General features: G+C 45.3%; 1 protein-coding gene across 1 annotated transcript in view; it reads right to left on the bottom strand.

Annotated features, from left to right (window-relative positions):
• The window catches only part of LOC119455089 (delta-like protein 1), a 35,628-nt gene that overhangs the window by 23,254 nt on the left and 1,393 nt on the right, over nt 1–10,981 (bottom strand). Inside the window, exons 2-3 of the mRNA XM_049668958.1 lie at nt 3,209–3,307; nt 2,376–2,501 (exon numbers count right to left, since the gene is read on the bottom strand). Coding sequence (XP_049524915.1) covers nt 2,376–2,501; nt 3,209–3,307 — 225 coding nt within the window. The remainder of the gene's footprint in view (nt 1–2,375; nt 2,502–3,208; nt 3,308–10,981) is intronic.

The following is a 10,981-nucleotide window of genomic DNA, read 5'->3' as shown; positions in this document are numbered from 1 at the left end:
GCCACAAAAGCATTTGCAGAGAGCTACACGACGCGCCTTATATAACACTATCCGTGTACCCGCGCTCTTGCTCGGGGGGGTGCCGCCGCCTACGAGCAGAAAAGAGAAGTACTGCATTATGACACTAACGCGCACGACAGTGAACGCTTCGGTGGTCTCAGCATACGACGCCTCGATGCACCAGCATTCGAAGGGACGCTGGCCTCAAGAAGCACTACCAACGCCACTTAGGTGGCGTTCACCGTACTCAGCACAGCGGAGCGTGGCCTCCGCAATTAGCTCTGAAAATGTTTCCGAAGTTGATCGCGGAGGCTGCAATTACGACGCGCTGTACGCGATGATTTGACTCGGTGACGATTCAGTTACGTGCTTGTCTTGCGCGTTGTATTAGTGTGTCAGTTACGTGCTTCGTCTTTCGCGTTGTGCTAGCGTGTGCAGCGTAGTGCAGCTTCCATATGCACGACGGTTGCTCATGGTCATCGACGTTGGTAGTCGTGATGGAGGAGACGTGCCACAGGCGTCAGCGTGGGTGCATCAACGCCTAAGGGCGCTTTAGCCACAAAACACCATAGACATTATATATCAATGTGCAATAAACATTACACTACTTCTGTGAAGACACGTTTCACTTTCCGGTTTTTCTATACCGTTCCTATATAAGAGGGAGCAACCACATTTTTTATAAGATTACGGTGTTCGGTCGTTGAGCAAGGTGAGACGAACTGAACATGGTAGGTCTTAAAATCGCCCCTTGCACCATGTTTTTTCAGTCTTTTTCTTTGTTGAACAGCTTGGCTAAAGTTGCGCGTAGCTAGGACACCCTATACAATATGTAAAGCAAAATAAAGGTACCAAGTTGGTGCCAGTGGTTCAAGGACAAATAGGCGAAAGGTGTATGGCAGATCTTCCACTTGGCAAATCTAATGCTGCTCTAAACTGTCTTACCAATATAAGACCACAAGAGGACGTCAAATTAGTAATATATACTATATATATATATATATATATATATATATATATGAAGGAGAAGTAAGGGAACCGAGAGGCCCGATTATTAATCATATCATAAGAAGCCAACAAGCACTGACACCAAGGACAACATAGAGGAATTTATTATTACGCTATTACGGACGTTAAACCATGGGAAAGAAGCAGCAAGCAGAGAAAGCCTTTGTTTAATAACTGCTATACTCACGGACGCAGAGGTGAGCCTGCAGCTGGAATCCGGGCATGCAGTCGCAGCGGAATGATCCGTACAGGTTGGTGCACACGCTGAAGCGACCGCACGGTCTTCGCAGCCGGCATTCGTCGACGTCGTCCAGGCACGCCGGACCCGAGAAGGCGGCGGGACACAGGCACTGCGTGGTGCCTGCGTCATCGTTAGTTCGCTAATGCTGCCGGTTCGATAACGCCTCTGGTGGCATGCTGAAACCCGATATTGCCGGTGCCAACACCACTTATATCATCATCATCAGCACCAGCCTATATTTATGTCCACTGCAGGACGAAGGCCTCTCCCTGCGATCTCCAATTACCCCCTGTCTTGCGCTAGCGTATTCCAACTTGCGCCAGCAAATTTCCTAACTTCATCATCCCACCTAGTTTTCTGCCATCCTCGACTGCGCTTCTCTTGCCTTGGCACCCATTCTGTAACTATAATGGTCCACCGGTTATCCATCGTACGCATTACATGGCCTGTCCAGCTCCATTTTTTTTCTCTTAATGTCAATTAGAATATCGGCTAATCCCGTTTGCTCTCTGATCCACACCAGTTATGTACGCACTATATATAGGCTTTTGTTGGAATCAGCTAGCGCAAGACAGGGGTAACTGGAGATCGCAGGGAGAGGCCTTCGTCTTGCAGTGGACATGAAAATAGGCTGACGATGATGATAGGCTTTTGAAGCCATCAACCACCATCTATGAGCAAGAAATGGCTCAGTATGTGCGGTTATAGCCCTAATAGCGGAGGATGAAGTATACAGTCAAAAACAAGTATAACCAAATTATATATTGGCCTTGAAGCGCGGCTGCCCGCCCAATTTCCTGTGCTCACTCTTTCTCAACATTTCCACAGTTGTGTTGTTCCACAATATGCACCATCACTTCATTAAGATGAAAGCGACCATTGGCTGGCTGTTGTTCACCAACTTACCAGCGACAATAAAAATGCCAAAACAATGTGCGTGCATCTCGGCTTTTACGGCGCGGACGTTGAATTCAGGTCTATATGCACAAGTTGCCGACATTCATCCCGGAGGAAAAACCCCGTGGTCTAAATAATGTCATCCGACCACGCAAAGCAGAAGCATACATACGTATACATGTATATGTACTTCAGAAGGCACTCGAACACGTGACAAGATATAGTTCACCGTTTTCTCCGTGAACGCAGGTGCCGCCGTTAGCACAGCAGTCAGCAGGAGTCGGCCAGGTGTTCATGTAGGGTGCAATGAACTTCATTGCCTCTAGAGGAATGTCACGCTCACGTAAAGGAATACCTGCGACGCGCAATTTTCGAGACACATAAGAGTATATAGAAACGTTATGTGTATGCCTGCAGACATGTGTGTTACCAAACAGCTACTTGGAAGTTTCGGCCCGTTTAATGGCATGAACTCTAGATGGAGCTTTGGTATGCAGATACCTTGCAAGGTACGCGGAGTGTGTCAAACGAGACGGTGCAGGCTTTGTAAAGCACAGATATCTCGAGAGGAGAGCTGTTCTAAATGCCAGATGTACGAGTCGCAGTCATATAGCTACACATTTGGCGGCTCAACGATTGCTTCCCAGATGTCCGCGCACTTTTTTCCACTGGTTCGCACTATACTGCAGGGTGCATAGCGGGATGTGTGTGTGTGTGTGTGTGTGTGTGTGTGGTGTGTGGTGTGTGTGTGTGTGTGTGTGTGGTGCGTGCGTGCGTGCGTGCGTGCGTGCGTGCGTGCGTGCGTGCGTGCGTGCGTGCGTGCGTGCGTGCGTGCGTGCGTGCGTGCGTGCGTGCGTGCGTGCGTGCGTGCGTGTGTGTGTGTGTGTGTGTGTGTGTGTCTCCAAGCGACGGCAAACAACATTACCTTGGTTCAGCCCAGGTACATGGCATTTGCATATTTTTAAAGTTTCGCTAAAGTTAAGTGAAAGACCCTGTATATACTGTAACGATAGAAACAAAATGGCGAAAGTAAAAGCTGGTGCACACACACTACTAGCTTACTCAGTGTTCTCGGGGGAACTCGCGTGCTTCCTCTGGTTGTCTTCATATTCGAGGACGCTGTACAGGGCAGGGCCAAGACTCCAACAAAGATCAGGTGCACTGAAATGTCATCAGAAGACAACGATATACTTTTGTGCTTCAGTGCATAAAACGACGTTTTGTTGAGAAAGTAACTGGAACGCCAATGCATTTCTCACCCGCCGTGGTTGCTCAGTGGCTATGGTGTTGGGCTGCTGAGCACGAGGTCGCGGGACCGAATCCCGGCCCCGGCGGCCGCATTTCGATGGGGGCGAAATGCGAAAACACCCGTGTACTTGGATTTAGGTGCACGTTAAAGAACCCCAGGTGGTCCAAATTTCCGGAGTCCCCCACTGCGGCGTGCCTCATAATCAGATCGTGGTTTTGGCACGTCATCATCATTGGAGTCATGAGGGAGGTAGTGGCCGAATACTGCACCAGGAAGGCCAATTCCTGTTCTGGTGAGGGAGTGACTTTGATGAAGCTTAGTAGGCTTGCCTAGTTTGGTTGCACCTGAATTAGTATATAGCCCCACTAGCTCTCGGGAATATTTTTTGCCGGTGTCAGGCACCACTCCATGCCTGAAAATGTAATGGACTGGAGCAGGATTCGAACTTATGACCTTCAGGTTTGAGGTCGGGTGTTCTACCTCTGCTCCACGCCACCACCTTCTTTGGCACGTAAAACCACATAATTTCATTTTTTTATGCATTTCTCAGCAAACTTCGGGATATCTCGAAACTGGTGTCATCCTGAGAATTCGTTCCAAGTGGATCGCCTTGCGAACTCCACGGCTAGAATTTGGAAATTGCAATATGGGACATAAGGTAATTAGTTAAAAACTTAATTAGTGACATTTGTTAACTTGTCGATTACATATATCAATTTATTGTGCAAGTAATGTCCGCCTCTTCGAGTAGACCAGCTCATGAACTAGAATTGTGCTATCTGCCACAGGCAACGTTTAGAAATTTTTGAAAGTATTCGCTGAAGCGCCCTGTATGTTGCGGTCAAGATTTAAGTTCGTTGTGGAGTGAATAAGGATGATACAGCTTATGATATAATGTTACCCTCGATATGTTACGGCGGGAAGCAAGAGATGGAAGTTCACGGTTAGTTTTAATTGCGGTTATACTAGCAGTTCGATCATAATTTTACAAATAAAACGAGCGGAGTAATATTTTACGAGTCCTATCGAACTAACTAGGTTAATGTGATTAGGATCGCATACGGCAGATGCATCATGCATACTCTAATTTTGACCGTATTAATGTTTTGTATAGTAATAACTTGAGAGATCTATGATACATTATAAAGGTTGCCGCGCAAGTAACCCGAAGTTTGATTCGCATAGTTAGTAATGTGATAGATACGGGTTGTCCAATTGAGATTAGCTGTAATACGGACCCCTAAATACTCGTATGAAGATACAGGACATAACGTAGTGTTTGTTGTTCAGTAAGTATATTGGAGAAGTAGTATTTTCCCAGGACACGTGAATAAATTTACATTTGTTAGTGTTTAGTTCCATGAACCACTTGTTACATCAACAATAGTTACGACATTAAGGTCGGACTAAAGGCTATTGATATATTCCTCATTTTAATCTCTCTGTATATATATAACGCAATCACTTGCAAACAGACGAATGTCAGAATTAATCAGGGAAGGGAAGTCGTTTATATCAATAAGAAATAAAAGAGGCCGAAGGATTGCGGCACACCAGACCCAACTATATACTTTGAAATAAGAGTTATGGTCATTAGCAGAAACAAATTGTTAGTGGTTAATTAGACAGCGTTCTATCCATTTTAAAACATTACAACCAAGGTTTAGCTGCCGAAGCTCATGAGGGAGAAGTTTATGGCTTACTTTGTCGAATGCGTTTGAGAAAACTAAGAATATGCAATGAGTAATAATTTATATTAGGTAAAATTGCGTGGGGTGGGGGGCAGGTATAGACGCGTGACAGGGACCTCGCCAAGGTCCTTGCATAGGAGTGCATGTATCGCCACCTTAGCTATCGTAACTTTGCTTTCACGGACCTTTTTCGTCTAAAACCGAATTACGGGAAACAATTCCATGTACCACTCTCGCTTTATTTTATTTTTTAGTTTGAACCAAGAATGCTGAATCCTATAACGGAAGTTGGGTGCTATGGCTATTTTTTGTTGTAACTCGAAATTAACAGTGAGATTACTTAAATTTACAGAGGAAATGTGCACTTAAATTAACAGTGAGATTACTAAAACTTATATAGGGAATATGCACTTAAGTTCAGCGCTAAAGGTTTAAATATACATAATGCATCACAACACATTTGGCGCCGCCGTTACATGTGGTTCGATCCTATGAATAATTCTACTCCCATTGATGTCAAATTTAACTAGCCCTGACAAAACGCAAAAGCATTCCAACTCGGGTGTATATGCCCTCATTTATAAAGTATAAAGTATAAACCGCATTCAGGCGATCTTGTGCGCGACAGCGACAAGCGACGCGATGGAGATGGCTGTCGCGGTCGCTCGTCGCCTACAAGTCGCACCGCATGCGAGCGACGACTTCGAGCGACGTCTCCCGGTGTTGCCGGTATGAGGGCAGCAAATACTCGCCGAAACTGGCGTGATGCTTGCTTTATTAATTTAAGTTGATGTGTTTTAGTGTAAAGAGCAGCATAAATATTTCTAAAGGTCTTGCACTACGTTATTATCCTTGCACGTATCAAAATCTAGTCGTTTGCTCGTTCCGTGCGACAATCGGTAGTACTTGACTGATGTATATCCATTTCCGGCTTCGCGCTATTGGCTAGTCGCTCATAGCACTTCCGGGCGACGAGCGACGAATTCTAGATTTCTAGAACCGAGCGATTGAGCGAAAAGACCAAGCGATCTGTTCGCGCGACGGCCCGTTTCGTCGCTCGAAGCCGTCGCTCGTCGCCGTCGCGCACAAAATCGCGTGAATGCGGTTTGGGCTTAAGGAACACCGTATATTTATAAAAATTACTTGATCCCTCTTTCAGAGGAGTTGGTCGTAAACGAAAGTGAAACGCATATTTTAAGAAGCAGTGGCAGCTTTATTGTACATTCACAAATCATCATCGCCATCATCATCACCACCATCACCATGATCATAATTTTGTCCCCTGCAGGCGCTATAGGTGATTCCAAGTTGCGCCCGCATATTTCCTCATTTCATCACCCCACCTAATTTTCTGTTGTCCTCGAATGCACTTCCCTTCAATTGGCACCCATTCTGTAACGCTAATGGTCCACCGGTTATCTCTCCTGCGCATTACATGACCTACCCAGCTTCATTTCGTTCTCTTAATGAAGTAGAAGATTGGTTACCCCGTTTGCTCTCTGATCCACACCGCTCTTTCCCTGTATATTAAAGTTACCTCGTACACTGACATTTTTCGTTCCATCGCCCTTTGCCTGGTTCTTAATTTGTTTCCAAGCTCCTTTGTTAACGTCAAAGTTTCTGCCTATATGTTAGTACCGGTAGAATGCAATGAGCGTATATTTTTCTTTTCAACGACGGCGGTAAGCTTTCGGTCATGATTTGGTAACGCATGCCACATGCGCTCCAATCCATTTTTAGTCTTCTGTAAATGTCAATCTCTTGGTCAGGGTCTCCTATGAGTAACTGACCAAGATAAACGTACTCCTGCACAGGTTCTAGAGGCTGACTGGCGATCATTAATTATTTTCCCTTGCCACATTATCTTTCTCTTCATATTAATAATCAACCCCCTTCTTAAACTTTGTCGGTTTAGGTCCTGAATCATTTGTTGCAATTCATCTTCAGTGTTGCTGAACAGGACAATGTCATCTGCAAGCCGAAGGTTGCTGAGATATTGGCCGTTGATGACCGCTCAATATTTCCCAGTCCAATAGCCTGAATACTTATTCTAAGCATGAAGTGAATAACATTAGAAAAATTGTATCTCCTTGCCTGACCCCTTTTATGATAGGTGTTTTTCCCCTTTTTTTATTTTTGTGGATAATTAAAGTACCTGTGGAGTCCGTAGATATCTGCCAAGATATTCACGTATGCTTCATGTACTCCTTGATTGCGCAACGACTCCATGCCTGCTGGTATATCTACTGATCGAACCAAATACATCTTCATAATTTATAGTCATTCACAAATACAAGTACATAAATGTGCACAGCCTTTTATTAACTACAGTTTCGCTCGAAGGGCAGAGCAACGACAACGATAGCAAGCACGCGAGGCCTGTGCTGCTACGCATCGTCAACAGCACTCCGGAGGCTCGCCAAAGTGTCGCCATCGCGCGGAGTTGCGTGATGGTGATTGCGTGCATATATGGGACAAATTTTCGCTGCAGCCCGGCAGAGAATACTTTAGTGTTAAAGAAGATCTGTCTGTCAACTGCACGATCCCAGCGCTCAAAAGAGCGAGTCCATCACATGCCGACTGGAATGGCTTCGGTATTCGTTGTAAAGCCTCTACAACGAAGTGACCTGTATAACGAAGGATTGATTATGTCTCAGCCGAATTCCCATCTTTAATGTGTACTATGAACACTTCTACAACAAAGATTACTACAACAAATTTACCTGTGCAACGATTCAACGAAGGACTGTACGCGCCTTGAAGGCTGCTTTGTTACTTTACAACCAACACCACGTTCTCTGCCATCCGCAGCCGCCACTTGGCTACGCTCTGCGATAGCGCTAACGGCAGCGTTAGCGACGCACTTGACGAGCGTAACGATGTCGGCGAGTGTTACAGCTGCTTGAGGAATCACTCAACTCGTGAGCTGCTTGTCGTAACACAACAGTGCACGAGTCAGCTGACGATTGCATCGCAGTTGATGACAACGTGATGATGTCATCGTAACTCACGACCGACGGCGCCTTTAAAGCCTTCCAGGGCAGAAACGACGTCAGTGTTAACGAAGGCAGACAATGAAGAACCCTTTAAAAGGGCAATAAATTTTGACGACGCGCGATCTTTACAACGAAGTGACTGTATATAACGAAGAATTTTGGAAATCCCAAGAACTTCGTTATAAAGGCGTTCGACTGCATGCGTGTTTTCCTGGTGTCACGGGAGAGCTAGATCATACACCTAGTTTATATTTTGAGGCAGAGGGGAGGGGGGGGGGGGGGGGGCGTTATAAGGGTGATGCGCGAGCAAGGATTGAAGTGTGTGGACGAATACATCATCATCAGCAGCAGCAGCAGCAGAAGCCTGTATTTTATGGATATTGGACTAATATACAGTAGGGGCTAAAAGAAAATTGCTGAACACTCGTTTTATGCCTGTTTAGAAGCGTTACATGAAACACATGCAAATGTTCCCCGGTGAAGTACCAAAGGTGGTAGCAATTTTATTTAGGTCAGTCAAAATGGAAGCCGTGTAAAATGTAATCTACACCGAAAGTTTGAACACTGTAGGCTAATCAGGGCTTTCGAAATAAATACTAAATGATCATTTTCTTTTCTTCATTATCTACATGAGCGTTATACGAAGTGTGTACTTTCTTTGCCCTGATAGAATTAAACGTGGCACCAAGATTCAATTTGCGCGGAAATTTGGAGTAATTTGTGGTTGATGTACCATCAGAGTTTAAACTGTGTAGGTTAATTACTGTCTTTGTAAGAAATTACTTATAAAAGCGTCCCAGAGAGTTAGAAGTGTGTTTCACGAATCGCCTACAAAGTTTGCCTGGTGTCCTGAACGAACTGAATTAAAGGGATGCGGGCACAAAATCTGAAAATTTTACGAAAATGCTGAAAATGAATTCACAGTGTGTGATTACACCGAAAAGTAGTAGCATAGTCCCTTAATAGCTTTTGAGGGACTATGGTAGTAGTCACTTAGCTCATTTTTGAGCCGATTGATTGATTTTTGGCGTTTTTGTGAGCGCGCGCCTCGCCGCCCGACCCGCGGGAGTTGGAAGGCGTGACGTCACGATACCCTCGTCGGATAGCTATAGCCGGCCAGCCGTGGTCATTCGAAAAGCGCCGACGCCGCCATCGCGAGCATGGATTCGAGTTCTGGTGCTTCTACCAGCGATGAGTACACGTCTGAAGACGAGGACCATTCCAACTTGGCAAGAAATGTTACCGCTTACGGTTACGAGCCTTCCGCGTCAAGCGACGAAGAAGACCAGATGGCCGTGGAAGTGCCGGTCAGGTTTTCGCGAACCGTAGCGCGAAGATTTCGCTCTGCACCAGATACTTGTGCAAGAATTATTTGTCATTTCCTCTGTAAACTTGTATTTTCAAGAGCGCACGCAGGCGAGGCAGCTGCGGGGTACTTCAGCACTGCGTCGATGACTGAATAGTAGTTTATGCCGTCGGCGTGAGCAACTGCTGTGAGGTATCAGTACCTCCGAGACTCTCACGTCCACTTCGCCAGCCGCCAGACAGAAGGCAGCGCATGTTTGGCGTTTGCTCTCCGCCGTGCATTCGCTCCCCGTGAATGCGCACATCCCTCGCCCTCGCGCGCTTTCACTCGCACATACAGCATACGGCCAATGAGAGCTTTTTTTTTTTTTTTTCTATTGCTGGACGCGACCATCGAAGAGTGAGCCCTTAAAAACAGCAATAAAGGTGTGTCAAGGGCGTTTGTACGGTATCCTACCCTTAAGGGTGTCAATGAGTTTACGGTGAAATGTGCGGCCAATGTTTTACATTTCTCGGATAATTACTAGCCTGGCAGACAATTACTGAATGCCCCTTTTCTCTTTATTTGCGTGCATAATAAGAGGCGCGTAGTGGGCTATGTTTTGACAGAGTTTGATGTGTGTGGATTAATTACAGCTTTTGCAGTAAATTACTCCGCAAACGCTCCAGGACGTTATGTAAGTGTGTTTTACAAACCGCGTAGAATTTAGTACGCTGTCAGATCTGTAACTGCCATCCAGTTCAAATTCAATGAAAACTGGGTAGCACTATGTCTGATGAGCGTATAAATTACGACCTTAGCGACGAAATGTGTGCGGATAAATTACGACCTTAGCGATAAATTGCTTATGCACTTTACTGTTCGAAAGCGTTATACAGTCGTGTTCGAAAGCGTTATATATTCGTTATCCGTATACGTGACACCGATTTAAGTAGCTGAAGTATTGGTGGGCTAGTTAGTTGACATTTTTATTCTTGTAAAGGCAGTTAGTTGTAAAGGCTTTTGCTGTGTTGTTCGTCCATATACACGGAGGAACTGCGAGTTAACATTTGGCAGAAATGGGGAGGGCCACGTTTTAGGGGAAACGCACTTGCGGCGGACGTTTGAAGTATCTGGGCTAAACAAGGCGTTAATGCGAAGCTTGTACAGTGTTTGACCAATGTCCTGGGCGAACTCAGAGTGGCACCGACGTCATATTTGGTGTAAATGGATCCCGTCTGATGCGTATACAAATTTTAACGTAAGTGGTTTAATTACGGCTATAATTATATAAACACGCGTTACACATGTTTTCCGGGCCCAGTGTACTGAGAGAACGAAATGTGACACAGAGTGAAAATTTGCAGGTAGTGAGGTCCATATATATATATATATATATATATATATATATATATATATATATATATATATATATATATCACTGGTTCGTTTGCTGTGAACAGCGTTAGAAAATCCCGCAGGTAGGTGCCGGGAACTACAAAGGCCACTGCACTCACTCTTAATTAGAACGGCGGCGTTGTAGATATGACAGCAACTTTTAATTTAATCAAGACGAACCATATAGAATGTAAGCTTGTTCCTCTCCCCCTCCCA

The sequence above is a fragment of the Dermacentor silvarum genome, chromosome 6 (assembly GCF_013339745.2).
Source record: "Dermacentor silvarum isolate Dsil-2018 chromosome 6, BIME_Dsil_1.4, whole genome shotgun sequence".
In the NCBI taxonomy this organism is placed as follows: domain Eukaryota; kingdom Metazoa; phylum Arthropoda; class Arachnida; order Ixodida; family Ixodidae; genus Dermacentor; species Dermacentor silvarum.
Note: the sequence above shows the minus strand (reverse complement) of the source record. Positions and strands in the feature narration are given on the sequence as shown.